General features: G+C 37.8%; 1 protein-coding gene and 2 non-coding genes across 3 annotated transcripts in view; all 3 read left to right on the top strand.

Annotated features, from left to right (window-relative positions):
* Window positions 1-20891, top strand: part of Eif3a (eukaryotic translation initiation factor 3 subunit A) — a 30888-nt gene that overhangs the window by 3990 nt on the left and 6007 nt on the right. The window contains exons 2-19 of the mRNA XM_005352569.3: window positions 2495-2685; window positions 3041-3177; window positions 3682-3845; window positions 4897-5096; window positions 6364-6572; window positions 8036-8207; window positions 9262-9366; window positions 9722-9820; window positions 11323-11439; window positions 11639-11824; window positions 12328-12675; window positions 12928-13032; window positions 13377-13490; window positions 14340-14462; window positions 15674-15827; window positions 17154-17338; window positions 19057-19145; window positions 20048-20736. Coding sequence (XP_005352626.1) covers window positions 2495-2685; window positions 3041-3177; window positions 3682-3845; window positions 4897-5096; window positions 6364-6572; window positions 8036-8207; window positions 9262-9366; window positions 9722-9820; window positions 11323-11439; window positions 11639-11824; window positions 12328-12675; window positions 12928-13032; window positions 13377-13490; window positions 14340-14462; window positions 15674-15827; window positions 17154-17338; window positions 19057-19145; window positions 20048-20736 — 3387 coding nt within the window. The remainder of the gene's footprint in view (window positions 1-2494; window positions 2686-3040; window positions 3178-3681; window positions 3846-4896; window positions 5097-6363; window positions 6573-8035; window positions 8208-9261; window positions 9367-9721; window positions 9821-11322; window positions 11440-11638; window positions 11825-12327; window positions 12676-12927; window positions 13033-13376; window positions 13491-14339; window positions 14463-15673; window positions 15828-17153; window positions 17339-19056; window positions 19146-20047; window positions 20737-20891) is intronic.
* LOC113456567 lies at window positions 9466-9595 on the top strand. The gene has a single exon (XR_003377333.1). It is a non-coding gene; the product is annotated as a small nucleolar RNA SNORA19 (small nucleolar RNA).
* LOC113456566 lies at window positions 10850-10981 on the top strand. The gene has a single exon (XR_003377332.1). It is a non-coding gene; the product is annotated as a small nucleolar RNA SNORA19 (small nucleolar RNA).

Below are 20891 nucleotides of genomic sequence, written 5' to 3'. Positions count from 1 at the left end.
TAAATAAGAGGACTAAGAACATTCTGTAAAGGTGCTTAGTTTTTGATTTGTTGCATGATTTGTTCAGGTCTAAACTTAGTATGTTCGAGAGCCGCAGGAGAATTGTTTCACTGGAAGAATTGGGAAGCACCATTCCAGAAATCTTAGTCATTAAACCTGTAGATCTAGTAAGCTCCCTATAAATAAGGAACTTTTATTGGCTTTCTGTGTGCGTGAGTGTATGTATGTGCACCTGTGTGTTTGGTGTTGGAGGAGTTCAGAGGACAGGGTTTCAGATTCCCTGGAACGGGGTTACAGAACTTGGGTGGAAAGAACAGCCTCAAATGCTGTCCACTTAAAAAAAAATGGTACTGAGGATTGAACCCAGGGCATCTAACAATCTTGCTTTAAGGCAGAACATCCCAAATTCAGATTAATTCAGAAGAGAAATTGTTTGCTCAAGTGTTTTGTTTGTTTGTTTAGGGAATAGTAGAGACAGGGTTTTACTATGTAGACCACGTCCCAGATTCAGATTAATTCAGGATTTAAAAAAAAGAATAGTTTGCTCAAGATTATTTTTAGGGGGTGGTGAAGACAGGGTTTCCTCAAGCTCACAGAGGTCCACCTGCCCCAGCCTCCCTGCTGGAATTAAAGTTGTGGGCCACTATCCCTGACCCCAAGTCTATTCTTTAGGAGGAAAATAAACAGTTTAAAAAATGGAAATTAGTAAAACCAGTGTTTTAACTCCTTCAAATTGTTTTAAAACTGTGCAGTAGTTTTTTGTTTTTTGAATTTTTGTGTTTCAAAATACAGCATTTTGTGTGTGTGTTTTCAGCCTCCTAAATGCTAGGATTACGTGTATAAGCCACCACTCCTGACTTAATTACTAAATTTAAAAATGAATCTAACCAGTTGACTAGATTAACTATTTTCTATTATTTGTGTGAAGGGGGAAAAGGACAAAAACACATTTTTACTTTAAGCCACTTCTATTGGCTGAATTTGAAAAGGTGCTGCATAAAATTTAAGACAGCAGCTGGATTTGGAAATGTTACTACACACAGTGCCTTTAAACTCAATAAAGTCATTACTTTGCTATATAATTTTTAAAACTAACATTAAGTTTATAAAAGTTTTAAGTTAAGACACATTTAAAGATAGTACAGAGTTTTCACCACAGTTCCCATTAATGAACATCTTAAAACAATATGGTATATCGCTCATAACTAAATGAAGTTAATTTTTTTGTTATTTTGTATAGGATGTAAGATCTTACTTGTAGCCCTGGAACTCACTAAGTAGACCAGGCCAGCCTCCAACTTATAGATTTGCCTCTCTCACACACACATTTTTTTCTTTCTGTTGTTTATTTTGTTTTTCGAGGTAGGGTTTCTCTGTGTGGCTATTCTGGAACTCAGATCCACCTGCATCTGTTTGCTAAGTGTTGGAATTAAAGGCATGTGTCATTAAGCTCAGCAGCTCCTTTTTCTTTTTTAAGGTTTATTTTTGAGCTGGGCCACTGTGTGTTGACTCTTCCCCTCAAGAAAAAAAAAGGTTTATTTGTGTGTGTGTGTGTGTGTGTGTGTGTGTGTGTGTGTGTGTCTGTAAAATTCTGGAAGAGCAAGATGAAGACATTGTGTATCCCCTGGAGCTGAAAGTTACAAGCAGTTGTGTGCTGCCTGATGGGGGTGTTAGGATTTAGATCTGTGTAATAACGGGACATTCTCTTAACTGCTGAGCCATCTTCTCCAGACCCATGAATTCCTTTCTTGTCTTTTTTTGGTGTGTGTATGCGACTCATTTGGATTGTCACATTTCAAACTCATATCTATAACTTCAGTTTAATCCCAGTCAACAGCTTAGCTAGCTATTTTGTAGATGATTGCAAAATTTGTGTGGAAAGGCTCAGACCTATATCAGATCAGAGATAGCAACTGACAATGTTGGAATACTTAGTATCCAGTTTTGAGAATACTGGATTTCCTCAGAATAAACTCATTTAAATGTAGTCAATTGACTTTAGATAGTAAAAACAATCTACTGTTTTTCTACTTCATAAAACCTAGCAGAAATGAAATCATCCATAGAAATGTGATGAGGTCATAATTACACTTTCAGTTATTGGGAGAGGTATCCCCCATCTATGACTTGGAATTTTAAAATCACTGAACTCTATATAGACACTATATGGTGAGATAATACTAATTTTTCATCATTATATGTTGGATGATTATGGGATTGTTAACTCAAAGCCAAACATGTAAAAAAAAGGAGTAAGTTAGAACATTGAATCAGTAAAGGGACAAGATTTAGATTTTAAAAAGTTTTTCCTTTACATTTATTTGTGCAAGTTAAGGGGACAAGAGTGGGTTTTCCTGCCACCATGTGGATTCTAAAAATAAAACTCAGGAGGGTCAGGGTTGGCAGCAAGGGCTATTGAGCTATTTCCTTAGTCTGTCATTTAGGTTTTTATGTAGTATGTACAGCTAATATTAATTCTCATTTTCTTTTCCAGAATTTCTTGAGGTTGGCAAAAAGCAACCTGCACTGGATGTTCTTTATGATGTTATGAAAAGTAAGAAACACAGAACATGGCAAAAGATACACGAGCCAATTATGTTGAAATACTTGGAACTGTGTGTGGATCTTCGTAAGAGCCACTTGGCTAAGGAAGGTTTATATCAATATAAGAACATCTGTCAGCAGGTACTGAGCTCAGTTTTTTGTATTTTTAAAGGCTTTTAATAACTTCTAGAGTAATTTACTTTTCAAATTAAGTTTTCTTTTTTTTTTTAAATATTTATTTATTTTTATGTATACAATATTCTGTCTGTGTGTATGCCTGCAGGCCAGAAGAGGGCACCAGACCTTGTTACAGATGGTTATGAGCCACCATGTGGTTGCTGGGAATCGAACTCAGGACCTTTGGAAGAGCAGGCAGTGCTCTTAACCTCTGAGCCATCTCTCCAGCCCTCAAATTAAGTTTTCTATCTCAGTTTGATTTTTAAACATTCTTTTAGTTCATTGGAGAAAAATTAATTCATTTTCCTTCTTCCTGTAGGTAAACATTAAATCTTTAGAAGATGTTGTTAGGGCATACTTGAAATTAGCAGAGGAAAAAACAGAAGCTGCTAAAGAAGAGTCCCAACAAATGGTGTTAGATATAGAAGATCTGGATAATATTCAGACTCCTGAGAGGTATGTGGGTTTAATGCCTTAGTAAGTATTTTGATAGTTGGCACAATGGTTTATTTGTTTGCTTGTTTGTTTTTAACAGAGACACCTGACTATCCTGGAATGTATTCTGTGAACCAGGCTGGCCTCAAACTCACAGAAATTCGCTTGCCTCTGCCTCCTAAGTGCTGTGATTAAAGGTGTGTGCCACCACTACCCAGCACAGTGTTTTTCTTTTTTATGGGCCACTATCATTCCCCTACTTGAAGGTAGGTGGTTATCAGGAAAACTGCTTAGAAGCTTAAAATGTATACTTCACCAACCATGTAAGTAATATTTAAAATTTATACCTTAGGATAGAACATGCAATAAAATTTTAACAGTTGTAATACAGACTGAGAATTCGGGGACATCTCAACAGTATATATGAATGAGGTTGTGGGAAGAATGTCATTGTTGGTTTGGGCTTTCAGATCACAAGAAAATAGAAAATTACTTAAAATAGTTTTCCATGGACTTTCTTTGTAGTGTTCTCTTAAGTGCAGTAAGCGGGGAAGACACTCAAGATCGTACTGACAGATTGCTTTTGACTCCTTGGGTCAAGTTCCTGTGGGAATCATACAGGCAGTGTTTGGACCTTCTTCGAAACAATTCTAGAGTAGAGCGCCTTTACCATGATATTGCCCAGCAAGGTAAAATGACAACGTGAAATGTTAATAAACTGATTTGAAAAGTTGACTTTAGAATAGATTTTTTTGTATATTAACATTTTGTTCTCTGTAGTTTTTAAAAACAGCTAGTTATAGCCTTGGTGAAATGAAATTGATCTTTATTGCATAAATAGCTGAAAAGGAGATAAGTGTTACAGGTTTAAGAATTGTTCTACTGACTTTTGAAGCCCCCTCCTGCTTTTTTAAAGTTAAGCACACTGAGCAATAGGCTTTATTTTGTATATTTTCATATTATTCTTCATTCTTGATTATCTTACTGCCAACTCCCTGACTTCTGCGCCACCCCCACTCAGCGAAATATTTTAAGAGCAAAGATGTCCCCAAAAAGTACTCTGATATTGCATAGATGTGCATTTTGATGGAACAAAGTAGTTCATATGCTCTTCTGTTTCTGTATTAGAAATTAGGTTAGGTAAATCCTCATTACATAGTTGTCATTAGTACAAAAGCATGTTGAATTTAAATACATAAGATATGTAAGTTCATTGTATTTCAGCCTAGCAACTTCTGTGCTTAGGTTTTTGAAGGTGACTCTGGGTTTGTTTATTTTGAATTAATTTATTATTTTTTGTGTATGGGTGTGTTTTGACTGTCTATGATACAGACATACATGCCTGGTGCCTACAGAGTCCAGAAGAGGGCACTGGATTCCCTAGAACTGGAGTTACAGATGGCCATAAATTGCCATGTGGATTTAGGGAGTCTTAACTTGAGTCCTCTGGAGTAATCAGATGTTGAGCCATTTCTCCAGCTTCTGAGACTTTTCCTAAATTCAAATTCTATTCATTTCCTATTTGTAGATTTCTGGGAACCATATCTTGGGCCAGGATTTATGACCATGTCTTATTTTGCTCAGGATTCAGAGTGGTGGTATAGGTTCATGAGGGAGTTAAGACTAATGGTGAGCTTAGTTAATCTTGCTAAAGTTGATTTTAATATGTGGTGTATTAAACTTACTCAGATACTGAAGTTGACAAAATATCTAATTCTTGTTTGACAATTATGCTTACAGCTTTCAAATTCTGCCTCCAGTACACTCGGAAGGCTGAGTTCCGCAAGCTCTGTGACAACTTGCGCATGCACTTATCGCAGATTCAGCGCCACCATAACCAAAGCACAGCAATCAATCTTAATAATCCAGAGAGCCAGTCCATGCATTTGGAAACCAGACTTGTTCAGTTGGACAGTGCTATCAGCATGGAACTGTGGCAGGCAAGTTAACTGTTAGCTTTGTTCCATTCCCTCTCCACCTTGAGTATTAGTATTTACTCAATACTGGTTAATTTCAGTGGGTAATGTGAGAATTTAAGATTGTCTGACAGTAGGAAGAGTTCTAGACAGGAAGTTCAGAGGTCAGTTTTTAATAACTTGCAAAATCTGGACTAAATTATGAAATCTTCATTCTATGCCACAAAACCCTGCATCATGGCCACTGCTCAAAATGTGGTTTTATAAGTGGTCTCTGATTGGTACCATTCTGAGCTGAGTAGTCTGATGAAAGAAGTATGGAGAAAAATATTAAAAGATGCAGGTATTTTTGTTCCTGTTGCTGCTGCTGCTGTTGTTTCCTCCCCTCAATACTGTTTGGTTTTAGTGCCAGGGATTAGTACTTGTTTATATGCGCATGCCCTTCTGTGCTAGGTACCAAACCCAGGGCCTTGTCTTGGTAGGCCAGCACTTTAATGAGCTAAATCTCCCAACCTCGTGGTGTCAGTAGTTAAACTTTGAAATGGTAAGCATGTGCAACACCACTGATTACATCTCTAGCTTCTACAAACAGTATTAAATAGCAGTTTCCTCATAATTTTGTGTTAATCTGATATTACATTTTAACTTTATGTACTTTATGAGCATTTGTTGATGATGAAAATTTAAAATGACATATCCTTTTCTCTGTTTGGAGAAGTGCTACTTTAGCACCATGCATGGTATATACTGCATTTTAGAGATGGCATTGGTGATGAAAAGCTTCCTGGCCCTTTCCCCCTTAGTTTATAGTCACATCATTTTGTGGCTTTATAACTTGAGGACTTTCATATTTATTTAACATAAAACCTTGAAATTACAAAGGATTAACTAAAATATCAGCAGTTTTTAGTTAAAATGCTTTTACTAAGAGTTAAAAGTAAAAATGTGATTTAATTTTCTGCTCCTGCCCATAGTATTTTTCCTTTTTTATAGGGACACCTGTCTTAAATTACTACGTGTAGAGGGCAAGCAAACATGATTATATTAGGAAAAATATTCTGGGACAGCCAAGACTGCACAAAGAATCCCTGTCTTGAAAAAAAAAAACAACAGAAAAATTTAAAGACAGCATTTTTGTAATTGTAAAAATTTCTCAGATTTATGAGACAAATAAAAACCATGTTAGGCATTTTATTTTCTATTATTTATAGTACATTTTAATTTCAAGAAAGTGCTTGATATTCGATCCTTTTTAAATGAAGTGATGAAGTGATTGATTTGTACATTTTAGGAAGCCTTCAAAGCTGTGGAAGATATTCATGGGCTATTTTCCTTGTCTAAAAAACCACCTAAGCCTCAATTGATGGCAAATTACTATAACAAAGTCTCAACAGTGTTTTGGAAATCTGGAAATGCTCTATTTCATGCATCTACACTTCATCGTCTCTATCATCTGTCTAGAGAAATGAGAAAGAATCTTACACAAGATGAGATGCAAAGGTAAAAATGTTGTAGTTGGGTGGTAATGAAATTAAACTTTTTTTTTAAATATTTATTTATTTATTTATTATGTATACAATATTCTGTCTGCATGTATGCCTGCAGGCCAGAAGAGGGCACCAGATCTCATTACAGATGGTTGTGAGCCACCATGTGGTTGCTGGGAATTGAACTCAGGACCTTTGGAAGAGCAGGCAGTGCTCTTAACCGCTGAGCCATTTCTCCAGCCCCCTGAAATTAAACTTTTATGTGGCAGTGTGGTCTAAGCCATGGTATCTTAGCTTCTGGGCGTTTTGGACTGTTGTGGTGCATTGCAAGTACTTGATAGGATGTGTAGCGGTATCCCTAGACTCTGCTCCTTAGGGGCCAGGAGCAATCTCTTAATTGTGACTACCAAGTCTGAGACATGTTCTCCTTGGAGATTATTCTCCTGAACCCAGAAAACACTGGAAACCCAATTGAGAAAATCGTATATTCACAGAAGTAATGCTAACATGTGAACCTTCTATCCATATATTGGTAGATTCTCTTCTTAGCACAAGTTGTATAATTAGGTAAGGCTCACTAGGAGCTGTGTGTATCATTACTGCTGCTGCTTTTTTTCAAGACTTAACACCTTACATCACTAGCCTGGGGAAAGATAAAAGTTTCTATTTCTTTTGTACTGTGGTAAAGATATGGGTTAAAAAATCATGTTTCTTAACATGTGAATCATAAAATGGAGACTATTTGGGAGATAATCATGAGAACACATTTCAAAGATAAAGAAGTGTGCAACTTGTCGATTGTTAAAAAGAATCGTAGTATAGGTTGAATGTGGTGGTACATGGATAAAACTAGACTAGCTTAACTAGGAAAAAAGGAAAATCCACAACAAACCCTATCACATAGCTTGTTTCTTTCAGTTGCTTTATATTTTCTTTTTTTCTCTTGTCAAGCTAGGAATTGAACCCATTATCCTTCACAAACTAGATAAGTCACATGTCACCTTTTTTCCTTGTATTAGTAAACTTTTTTAAAATATGTATCTGTTTTTCTTAGTTTTGTAGAAGAATACAAAATCAGTCAAATGGTTTTCCTTAAAAGAGTTCATACTGTTCTTAGGAATGCTGTAATACAGGTTAGCAGCGTCAGGCCATTTCCTCCTGTGTGTTACTGAGACTCCTGAGCACCTGTGTTCTTAGCGTTCTAAAGTGCAGAAAGTAAAAAGTTAAGTTTTCTTTCCCTGTCATCTTTTTCTTAGCTTATAAAGCTACCTTTAATTATTTTGGTAAGTTTGTCATTACTGCTTTTGGGCCACATTCATTTTGTTGATGAGATTTAGTTTACAAGGATTCATTTCTTCAAAGTTCAGTTTTCTAATACTGTACTATGCTGAAATATGCTGGAAGTATATATTCTGTCTGCCATATAATAAAGAAGCATATTTATAATCTGAATAAATAAAACTTTGTTTACCACAGAATGTCTACTAGAGTCCTTTTGGCAACTCTTTCCATACCTATTACTCCTGAGCGAACTGACATTGCTCGACTTTTGGATATGGATGGTATTATAGTTGAGAAGCAGCGACGCCTTGCAACACTGCTAGGTCTTCAGGCCCCACCCACACGAATCGGCCTTATTAATGATATGGTAAGTATAAGCATTAATAGCTCTGGAGAGAAAACTTTGTGGTAAGTTTTAATTCATGATTAAATACTGGGAGTTCAGATTCATTGTCAGACTTCTGATGTCTGGACAAGGACCCACTGATGAAATGGGTGGATATCTTGTTCATTTGAGGAGACTTATTAAAGACCTTATTATCAGGGTATGTGATGAATAAAGTATATTTTCAGTTACACCTGAAAGTGTCTGCATGATACTGGTTCAGATCATCGTCTCAGATCCCAGTGCACATCAAAACTACTGGTACACAGAAAAAGGGTATGGTTGTATTTGCATATAATTCATACATAACTTCATGTAAGATTGGAATATAATCTCCAAATTACTTAGAATACTTAAATTTATACCACGTTGTACAATTGTTATGTTGTTTAGATGATAAGGAGAAAGCATTTAGGACAGGTGTAATTTTTTTCTTGAATATTATCTAAATTTGATTGTGTATGTGGAACCTGATGATACAAGGGACCAACACTGTTCTGTTAATAAATGCTGGGTTTTCCGAATTTGACTCTGTCCACAATAGAGTCGCCCTACTAATTATTGTGATACTTTGTGTATAAGAATAATTTGTTGCGGGACAGTGGTGGCACACTCCTTTGATCCCAGTAGATGGGAGACAGAAGCAGGCCAATCCCTGAGTTTGAAGCCAACTCTGGTCTACAGAGCAAGTTCTAAGACAGCCATAGCTCCACAGAGAAGCTCTGTTTTGAACTTGCACCCCCCCCCCCCAAGTAAGCTCTGTTACTTTGCCTTTTTGGCTATGTGATTTGTGCTGTCCAGCCTTTGTAAATATTGTATGTTACCTAATATTTTATTCTCTTTTCAAGTGTTTTTTTGGGTCGTTAATTATAGGTAGAAACAATATGGGGGTAATTAAGTAATGGTTTGGATTGTATTGGATTTGGTAAATTGATAAGGAACTGGGGTCAATTAATTTTCTATTTTTATTTGTAGTCCAAAATCTCTGCTAGAAAATTTCCTTTAGCGATTAAATGTTTTGCCTTTCTTACTATAGGTCAGATTCAATGTGCTACAATATGTTGTCCCAGAAGTAAAAGATCTTTACAACTGGCTGGAGGTAGAATTCAACCCACTAAAACTCTGTGAGAGAGTCACAAAGGTAAGCTTTGGCATGGGTGGTTTTTGTCTTTACCACAATGTTGCCATTACTGCGTTGTATTTTGTCAAAGAAAGAAGCCCTCCCCCCATGTGTTGAAAAGTGCACATTTTATTGTCTTTTTTTCTTCATATCAAGGGAAAAGATATTTCTGATGTGCTAAACAAACTTTTGGAGGTAAATTAGCAACATGACTGTTTCTGCCACTGTTGTCAGTCACCTTCAAACAAGTTTTGATAGTGTTTGATGATTTTTGTATCTTTATATTATATACTATTTGTATATATATAAGAAGTTGAAAGAATCTGAACTATTTGTGTATGAACTATGTTTTTTCTCAATTTAATTGATTTTATAGGTATTAAATTGGGTTAGGGAACAACCTGAAAAGGAACCAGAATTGCAACAGTATGTACCACAACTACAGAACAATACCATACTCCGCCTTCTGCAACAGGTAAAATGCAAGCAAAAGCTTTATGGAGAAAGTGAAATTTCTGTCCTTGACTTTGTGTCACTATTGCAAATATTTGTCTGCACACTTGCTTTGTATATATGCACACAAGTGTGTGAAGGCCAGAGGTGGACATTGCCTGTCTTTCCTCTGTTATCTGTTACTCTCTAGCTTGTATTTTGAGATTGTCACTGAATCTGAAGCTGACAAATAGCGAGACTGACTGGCGCTGGAAAGCTCCCCTCTGTAACTCCTTTATTCTTTTGAAGATAAAACTGGAAAAAAAAGTTTAGATTTACTTAAGTGGAAGCCATCCCAATTTTCACTCCTGCTCAATTTCTGTATTTGTAATTTTGAAGCAGACTCAATGACTTAACAACTGTTCTTCCCTTCTCTATTTGCCAAATACTACTGAGTTTCCTTAGGTGTTGGGTTGTAGTTGACCTCTTCTGCCCTACCCTCCATAGAGTCTCGCTGTTTATGTTTACTCTGGCTATCTTGGAACTCATTACGTAGACCAAGCTGGCCTTGAAATCAACAGAGATTGGCCTGCTTCTGCCTTCCAAGTGTTCAGATTAAAGGCGTGCATCATTGCACCTACCCTGAGTTTTCCTTGCTAATATTCCTTTAAAATTTTACCTACATTATTTTTCATAGTCTGAAAGTTCTACTTACTCAGATAATAGTAACGAAATCATCTATTTCTTGCCACTGGAACTCCTTTAGGGTTTCCCCATTAGAAAGTGTTAGAGCATCAAACAGTTAATATGCATATACCTTTGCATGTGAGTGAGACTCCTGCAGCATACGTTAGTCACACAGTTTATGTAATTAAATCTTTAGCAGCTCCTGAGAAGACTATATTAACAGCATCTTACCAGTAATGGACATGTGGTCTTTATTCTTTTGCTTACACTGACTATTGGTATTTTTCTGTCATATTAATTCAATGTCATAACTATGGTTGAGTGTTGCAGTTTATTGGTGGTGTAAGTTCTTTGTACTTTATTTTCATTTGTTGAGGGAATACTGTTGCACATTTCATTGACCTGCTTTCTTCTGAATATGTGAGCAGTGTTATTTCTTATGTGCTATACAAATACTTGAAGGTTAATTAGCAGAATAACTGTATATAGTAATGCTGCCAGTCTCCTTCAAACAAAAATAAATATTACGAGTATTTATATTAGGTAAGTAGTAGGCCTTTATCTACAAATATGTGGCCATTTAATGGTTTTTGACTTTATGAAACTGGGAATTCAGAAGATGGTTATGTATAATAAGTCCAGCATATGATTCAGAGCCTTGGGAACTCCAGTTCCCATAGTCTACTGCTGTGCTGAATTGCATGAACTTGAGTTTTTACCTTTTCTGGACAGTGGTCATAATTTTTGCTTTCTCTAGCTACCATGAAATTGCACATAAAAAGTGTGACTATGTAGTAGCTATTATTATTAACCCTGTGTTTTTTTTTGTTTTTTTTTTTTTTTTTTTTTTTTGTGCAGGTGGCTCAGATTTATCAGAGCATTGAGTTTTCTCGTTTGACTTCTCTGGTTCCTTTTGTTGATGCTTTCCAACTGGAACGGGCCATAGTAGATGCAGCCAGGCACTGCGACCTGCAGGTATGTGCTATAAGGAGGCACTGGTGGCCGTTTAGAAGGTCTTTGAAACTCTGCTTTTGATACAATAGTATCAAAACTATAAAGTTTAAGTCTAATTAGTAAATTCTCATTGGTTTTCTATTAACTTTATGGATGATAATTTTCTTCTCAAATGCAGTTGTAAGTTTAGGTTTGATTACTGATAATTTAATTTTCAAAGGTTCGTATTGATCATACTTCTCGGACTCTGAGTTTTGGATCAGACTTGAATTATGCAACTCGAGAAGATGCCCCAATTGGCCCTCATCTGCAAAGTATGCCATCAGAACAAATAAGAAATCAGCTCACAGCCATGTCCTCAGTGCTTGCAAAAGCCCTTGAAGTCATCAAGCCTGCTCACATTCTGGTATGTGTTTTAAGGGGAATATGTGCTATAAAAAGTTTTGAGGTACTTGTATATCTTTCACAATATGGTTTGAGATGAAATCTGTGGAAGAGATTTTATGATTTCACTGGTGGTTGAGATGCTTTTGTCAAGACAAGTTGTTGAACTGCCTTTCAATGGGTTATAATGGATATGTTATACAAAATAGCAGACAACATACACAAAAACCTTGGCCTAGTTGTTGAGGTGATTGTGTTCTTGCTAAATGATTGTTGTTGAGCTCTGTCTTGACACAATAAATTTGGAGTTGAGAACAATAATAGTCTGGCAAATAGTGTTTTAGCTTGTATCATTGCTAGTTAGAGAGTGAATAACTGTAGTGCTATAGTATTTGGATACTAGAACATTATCTTACTAAATACACATATTTGTGGAAAGCTAATATTTTATACTTACTTTTACTACTGCTGTCTAATACCAGGTCATAGTTATAATCACTTTAAAAAATGTATTTGTTTTTGAAGCAAGAGAAAGAAGAACAGCATCAGTTGGCAGTTACTGCATACCTTAAGAATTCACGAAAAGAGCATCAGCGGATTCTGGCTCGTCGACAGACAATTGAGGAAAGGAAAGAGCGTCTTGAGAGTCTGAATATCCAGCGTGAGAAAGAAGAACTGGAGCAGAGGGAAGCGGAGCTCCAGAAAGTACGGAAGGCTGAAGAAGAGAGGCTGCGCCAGGAGGCAAAGGAGCGAGAAAAGGAACGAATTCTTCAGGAACATGAGCAAATCAAAAAGAAGACTGTTCGGGAACGGTTAGAGCAGATCAAGAAGACAGAACTGGGTGCCAAAGCATTCAAAGACATCGACATTGAAGTATGTAGCACATCAGTCACTCATCAACACTTGGGACCTCCAGGCAACACTCCCCTATAATTGAAATTAATCTTTAAAATTTGTAGCCAGGAGTTGGCAGGGGCAGGTGGACCAGGCAGGCTGGAATTCTAGGACAGCCAGAGTTTTAGAGAGAATTCGTGTCTCAAATACATATAAGCTAAAATGTTTCTGTCGGAAATAAATATAAACTAAAATGTTGTAGTGACCATTCTGCCTTTGTGTTGCCATCAGGACCTTGAAGAACTGGATCCAGATTTTATCATGGCCAAACAGGTTGAGCAACTGGAGAAAGAAAAGAAGGAACTTCAGGAACGCCTGAAGAATCAAGAAAAGAAGGTAAAAGAAAGGGTGGATTTTTTTTTTCCTTGAGGGTTTTGTTTTGGGTGGTTTTTTTTTTTAAAGTTTTTTTAGTTTTAATAAAAGTTCTCCAAATTGTCTTCTAAATGATCTTCCTGCCTAATGGGATTTTTAATCTTTTCACATGAGTTAAGTAGAGTTATTTTGTCTGGGTAGTGGTGGTGGTACATGCCTTGAATCCTGGGAGGTAGAGGCAGGTGGATCTCTGAATTTGAGGCTAGCCTGGTTCTAGAACAATTGGAGCTACATAGTGAAACCTTGTCTCTAAAATCATAAAAACAAAAGTTACTTTGTAAAACTGCATTTGCTTTCATGCCATTCAGATTGACTATTTTGAAAGAGCCAAGCGTTTAGAAGAAATTCCTTTGATAAAGAGTGCTTATGAGGAGCAAAGAGTTAAAGATATGGACCTGTGGGAGCAACAAGAAGAAGAAAGAGTAAGCTTCCATTTCATTGTGGTATTATATACTATATAAACTAAGTTATAAGTCTATCAGTGAAACAGTTTTTAAATTCTTTTGCTAGAAATTGTGCTTTTAACAATTGCTTACTAATAGCTTGGAAGGAGAAATATTCACAATAAAGATTTAATATTAAACTGTAAGTCACAGCCTTGTGTGCATGTACACGAGAGAAGGGCATCGCTGTGGGGCCCTGTGGCACCTGTAGTCAGTGTAGTACCTGGAGACTTATAGGCCTTTTGTTGTTCTTCCTGCTTTATAACGAATAAATTGGAATTTTTTAAAAAATATTTATTTATTATGTATACAATATTCTGTCTGTGTGTATGTCTGCAGGCCAGAAGAGGGCACCAGACCTCATTACAGATGGTTGTGAGCCACCATGTGGTTGCTGGGAATTGAACTCAGGACCTTTGGAAGAGCAGGCAATGCTCTTAACCACTGAGCCATCTCTCCAGCCCTGGAATTTTTTTGATAATTCTCCTCAAACATAAGTGTTCAGACTAAGTAGAAGTAGAAAATGCTGAAGGTCAAGTAGCACTTGGGACAGTCTGGAGTCTTCTGTATTTTCGTTGGGCTGAGAAGAAAATCTGACAATTTGCCTTACCTTCCAGTATAATTAGTTTTGCTCAAAGCTCTCACTAATGTCCTCAGACTCTTATCCCTGCCTTCTATTTTGGGGGTCTATTGGGATACTGTTACCACAAGATACAATGGGGAAGGAGCAGTTTCTCAGTTTTAAAGAATGTCTATTAGAATGCTTTTGGGGTAAATTAGGAAAACAAATAAATGCTTTGGAGATGACTCTTCTGTTGTGTACTTTAGATTACTACAATGCAGCTAGAACGAGAAAAAGCTCTGGAACATAAGAACCGAATGTCACGTATGTTGGAAGACAGAGATCTATTTGTGATGCGACTCAAAGCAGCCCGGCAGTCTGTTTATGAGGTGAGATTCTTGTGCTTAAGGGAACCTTAATTTGTGAGCTTTGAGGGTTTCTTTTCTTTCTTTCTTTCTTTCTTTCTTTCTTTCTTTCTTTCTTTCTTCTTTCTTTCTTTCTTTTTTTCTTTCGTTCGTGTGTGTGTTTGTGTTTAAGAATTCTTTCTCCCTTAACATTGGCAAGATTTGTCTTGAGTTAAAGTAGTTATTCAATATTTCAGTAGGAAGAGTTGGGAGATATTTTAATCATCTCAAGAAATGTTTCAAAGATGAAAATTGATTTTTCTCATTTCATAGAAGTGTGGGGTTTTGGGGATGGGGCCTGTTTGTCATGCTGTGTGTTTTGACACTGAACCTCTTGAAGGAGGCAGAATTTCAGGCACACCGTGGCTAACTCCAGATGCATGTGTGCTTTTAAGTTCTGGGTTTTTTTTTTTTTTTTTTTAAACTCTGATTCAGAAATGAACTAGATCAGGGCTGGGAATGGTGGTGTACACTTTTAATTGTACCACTTCGGAGGCAGAGGCAGGCAGATCTATCTGAGTTGGAGGCCAGCTTGGTCTACATAGTAAGTTCATGACTAGAAAGAACCTGTCTCAAAAAAAAAAAAAAAAAAGAAAGGGAACTAGAACTAAATCAAAGATGTTTGTTAAGTTCTTAGATAGTCATTTTCTTTGTTATAAATAAATAAATAAAATGTGACTAGGTTCTTCCCCCCCCCCCTTTTTTTCTTCTTTTTTCTTTTGTTTTGAGGTAGGGACTGAAACTGGGAGTTGAACCTATGGCTGCATATGTGCCAGACAAAGCACTCTGCTCTCAGTCTAGTCTTGAGCTTTAGTTATGTGTAATTCAGTATTTTAAAACTTGAGACACACACTGATAAAATTTCTTTACCTTTTAAGAGATTCTGCTTTTGTCTTTCTTTGGTGGCCACTTTCTATGGCTTTTAGATCTTGTGAGCTTACACGCGTAAAAGTATATTCCTGAAGCAGGGTGGTGGTGGCGCACGCCTTTAATCCCAGCACTCGGGAGGCAGAGGCAGGCGGATCTCTGTGAGTTCGAGGCCAGCCTGGTCTACAAGAGCTAGTTCCAGGACAGGAACCAAAAAGCTACGGAGAAACCCTGTCTCAAAATCCAAAAAAAAAAAAAAAGTATATTCCTGATTTATAATTTGGACAAAATTGACCTTTGTGGGGGGAATATATCCGTTTAATTCACAGGAAAAATTGAAACAGTTTGAAGAGCGTTTAGCAGAAGAAAGACATAATCGTCTGGAAGAACGGAAAAGGCAACGAAAAGAAGAACGGAAGATAACTTACTACAGAGAAAAGGAAGAAGAAGAACAGAGGAGAGCAGAAGAACAGATGCTAAAAGGTATCCGTTTAGATAAACGGCATGGTAATTGTTAGATGTCCTATTTTACGATCTTATTTAGAAAACAAAGGAATCTGCATAATTGGTCTCTACTATACAGATAACCCAGTGCATTATTTATAGCTGCTGTTTCCTCTATCAACTTATATCTACATACTTAAGTTTATACTTTTTTCCCCTCTTGGTATTTTTATTATCCTGTATTAATGATTATTACATATGTGATTGTATACCTGGTATCACATATTAAGAATTTGTTGTAGTTTGGTTTCTGTTGCTATGCTAAAACACTGACCAAAAGCAGCTTGGGGGATGAGATGATTTATTTAGCTTTCATATCATAGTCCATCACTAAGGAAGTGAGAGAGTCTGCTAGTGGACTCAGGGTAGGAACCTGGAGACAAACTGACTCAGACCATGGAGGAGAACTGACTGCTTCGTGGCTCACTCCCTATGACTTGCTCAGCTACCTTTCTTGTGTAGTCCAGGGATGAATGATGGTATTGCCCACAGCAATCAGCAAACAAGAAAGTGTCCCCACAGATATGTCCATAGGCCAGTCTCATGGGGGCAGTTCTTCCAAGTATGTCTGGATTTTTGTCAACTGATGTCCTAAATCATTGCAGACTACTTGTTTTCTTGACTCTCAACTGCTATTTGTTGATTGCCAGCTATTTTAGATTTCTTTAAATTTTTGTTCATTAATGGGTATATATGATATATATGGGGCAGGTGTGCTGGTGGGGGGGGTCAGAGGCCAACTTTTTAAGATTCAGATTTTCTTTAATTTTTATGTAGGTTCTGGGGATTAAATGTATATAGTTAACTTATGTGTAAATGTTTTTATCTGCTGAGCTATCTTGATGGCCTTGTTTTAATATTCTTTTCTGTTGTCGTTTATTTTTTCAAGGCAGAATTTCTCTGAGTAGCCCTGTCTGTCCTGGGACTCACTGTGTAGGCCAGGCTGCCCTCAAACTCAGATCTGCCTGTCTCTGCCTCATGAGTGCTGGGACTGAAGTTGTGTACTACTACTACCTGGCTTGTTTTAATATTCTTGCCTTTGAAAAACTATTTATTTACTTTTATGTGCATTGGTTTTTTTGCCTGTGTGCATGTCTGAGGATGTCAGATATTGGGGTTATAGACGACTGGCTGCCATGTGGAAGCTGGGACTTGAACCCAGGTTCTCTGGAAGAGCAGTTGGAGTCACCTCTTCAGCTCTGCTCTGTTCCACCTCCACTCTACATGGACTGCTTTATGCCAGAAAAGTAGCCCTGATGGTATGGGTGGGGATCACATTGGAGTAACCTGAAAAACATTTTATAGAGAGAGAAGAAAGAGAGCGAGCTGAGAGAGCAAAACGGGAGGAAGAACTTAGAGAGTATCAAGAGAGAGTCAAGAAACTGGAAGAAGTAGAAAGGAAAAAGCGGCAGAGGGAACTGGAAATTGAAGAAAGAGAACGGCGCAGAGAGGAAGAGAGGAGACTTGGTGATGACCCACTTTCTAGGAAGGTGAGTACAGAAGTTATTCTCTTGGTTTCTCTTTAGTGCTGGAGAGGGAATCCAGACTCTTCATCTGTCAAGTCCACTGTTAACAGAGTTGTGTTCTGTGTTCCCAACCCTTGTATATTTATTTTTTCTGTTTTAGTTACATGTAGAATCACCAATGAATTTTCTTGTATAATATTGTGGCCTGGTAAACTACTGGACATTGTCTTGACTACCTAAATACAAAAAACTGTTCAGTTTCATAGTGTTTCCATCACTTGGGAGAGTTAATTAGGTCCATCTCAACCTTATTCAGAATGTGCATTGTAATTGGGGACCTAGGTGATAAAAAATTGCTTGAACACAGATTGACTTGTTTCTCTTATCTTTTGAATTGTTCTCATTTGTGGTCTTTTTATCCACTTAATCATAGTTCAGTTTTTTGTTTTTCTTTTTTTCCTTATAGACTGAAGGATGGGCGAGGACACCCAGGGACTAAGATTGTAGGTGGGAGGGGATAGTCATGCTCGGCAGGCATTACCTGTGAACATAGGTTTTCACATGGGGCCAAGCTTTATAAAGTACTGAGCTCTGGGGAATGCACCTTAGGGAACTAAGGAGCCTCTGTTTCCCATGTTTCATTCTTTCATTCACCCAGTGGGGATACTTCTACGGTGTTTCTTTTTTAAACTTTTTTTTTAAATAATTTATTTTTGTTTTATGTGTACCACTGTTTTGCTTGCATGTATGAGATGTCAGATCCCCTGGAACTGGAGTTACAGAGAGTTGTGAGCTGCCATGTGGGTGCTGGGAATTGAACTCTATGAAAGAGCAGCCAGGGCTCTTAACTGCTGAGTCATCTTGCCAGCCCCTCATAGTTCAGTTTTAATTACACCCTATGTCGCTTCTGATTCCTATGTCTCCAGTTATAATATCCTTCTAGACTTTCTTTCAGACCTTTTCTAGTTTTCATAATGATAGCGTATGTGATCCTTAAATCTGCTCTTCTGTCTCAGCTTCCTTTGGTTTATACTCATTACTGAGAGCCGAAGGGAACATACTTGACAAACCCTTTTCACAGTTTCAGCTGTATACTTGTGCTTCAGCAACTTTATCCTTTAAACCAAACACTGTCCATCGATTAATTTTTTCTAATTTTTTAAATGATTTTTTAAAAAGATTTATGTATATGAATGCTCTATCTGCATGTATGACTTTATGTGAGAAGAGGGCACCAGATCTCACTATAGATGGTTGTGAGTCACCATGTGGTTGCTGGGAATTGAACTCAGGACCCCTGGAAGAGCAGCCAGTGCTCTTAACTGCTTAGCTATCTATTCAGCCTCCTAAATGATTATTTTTAGTTATATGCATGTAGGCACATGGCAGCTCACAACTCTCTGCACATGAGTGCAGGTGCCCACAGAATTGTTGGATTCACTGGAATTGGAGTTACAGGTAAAATTGTGAGGCATCTGATATTGCTGGGAACTGAGCTCTTTCCAGTCCCTAGTTTTTTATTTTTGTGGAAGGAGAGGATCTTAGACAACCAAGGCTGGCTTTTAAAAGGTTCCTGATCCTGTTGACCGTCCAAGTGATGATGAAGTTAGAGTTGTGCATCCTCCTTCAACCAGACTTTTTTTTTGGGGATCTTGAGGTTATTTAATGAAAGCATGAAATGCTTGTTACAACTCTAGTTGTAACTTTTCTTACTATGATGCCTCTTTGCTTTATGGGTGCAGGACTCTCGGTGGGGAGATAGAGATTCAGAAGGCACATGGAGGAAAGGACCAGAAGCTGACTCTGAGTGGAGGAGAGGCCCGCCAGAGAAGTAAGTGGAACCATGAGAACAGTGTGCCTTGTTTTGGATCCTGGTATGTAGATTTTAAAAAATCAGATTGGGATTATAGAATGGTATGCAGATCCATCTATTATTTGAACCAAGGTCATGGTCCTGTGTAGTTTTAATATAATCTTGAAACTCCTTATTTCTACTTCCCAAGTGTTGGATTTGCAGTTTATGCCTGGTTAATGCGACTTTTCTTTATAGTTGTTTTTTTCTTCAACATTGCTCTGATGACTGATCCATATAAATCTTGAGAAATACCATTAGACCCCAATAGCACTGAGTTCAAATAATAAGAATGAAATGTGTCGTGTTGTGGTGGCACACACTTTTAGTCCCAGTACTTGGGTGGCAGAGATACAGGTGAATCTCTTGAGTTTCAGACTAGCCTGTTCTAGAGTGAGTTCCCAGGACATCTGGGATACACAGAAAACCTCTCCCCAAAAAGAGCTGTCTATAACATTTTTCTAAGAAGGTTGAACAGTTTTTTGTTTTTTAATATATTCTTTAATCTTTGTAATAATGGGAGATAGAATCAAAGGTTATAGTTTAGTATAGCAAGCACTCTACCACAACACTACATGCTTAGTTTTTGAACTATTTTTTATGGTAATAACTATTGGTAGGAATAGTGCTTTATTTATGCAAAAGTTCATTGTAAAAGATATAGAACTTGACAAGGTGCTCTTGGGAAGGCACAGGTACTTGTTTTCAGGATCTTGTCTGCTAAGGTACTGGATTTTGTATAATTTTTATTTGGAAAACATTTTTAAAGGACCAGAATTAATGAATTTAGACTTAGTGATTTAGAAGAATGAGTGAAATCAAGGATCCATATGCTTTCTGAAAAAATTTGCTTTTAAAGCTTGTACCTTATTGCTCCTTAGGGACTGGAGACGTGGAGAAACTCGGGATGATGAGAGACCTCACAGGAGAGATGAGGATCGACTGAGGCGCTTGGGAGATGATGAAGAGAGAGAATCTTCTCTTAGACCAGATGATGATCGCATCCCCAGGCGTGGCCTGGATGATGACAGAGGGCCTAGACGTCCCGATGAAGATAGATTTTCTCGTAGAGGAACAGATGATGACCGTCCTTCCTGGCGTAATGCAGATGATGACAGACCTCCCAGGCGAATTGGTGATGATGATAGGGGCAGCTGGCGTCACACAGATGACGACAGACCTCCCAGACGTGGACTGGATGATGACAGACCTCCCAGACGAGGACTGGATGACGACAGAGGAAGCTGGCGTACAGCAGATGAGGACAGAGGACCTAGACGTGGGATGGATGAGGACCGGGGACCGAGAAGAGGAGGTGCTGATGATGAGCGGTCATCCTGGCGTAGTGCTGATGATGACAGGGGTCCCAGGAGGGGCATGGATGATGACCGGGGTCCCAGGCGAGGGTTAGATGAAGACCGAGGACCGTGGAGGAATGCTGATGATGATAGGATTCCCAGGAGAGGTGCGGATGATGACCGGGGTCCTTGGAGAAATATGGACGATGATAGGATTCCCAGACGGGGTGATGATGCAAGACCTGGTCCTTGGAGACCGTTTGTCAAGCCAGGTAAGATTTCATATTTAAAATTAGATGCTTTTGTGGAATTTGGTGGGTAAAAAAATGAAATTGTAGGCCTAAATGACAGTTGTACTATATCTTTTTTTTTTGGTTTTTCGAGATAGGATTTCTCTGTGGTTTTGGAGCCTGTCCTGGAACTAGCT

This window comes from Microtus ochrogaster, chromosome 8, assembly GCF_000317375.1.
Source record: "Microtus ochrogaster isolate Prairie Vole_2 chromosome 8, MicOch1.0, whole genome shotgun sequence".
In the NCBI taxonomy this organism is placed as follows: domain Eukaryota; kingdom Metazoa; phylum Chordata; class Mammalia; order Rodentia; family Cricetidae; genus Microtus; species Microtus ochrogaster.
The sequence above is the reverse complement of the archived record's forward strand: the minus strand, read 5'-3'. Positions and strand labels throughout refer to the sequence as shown.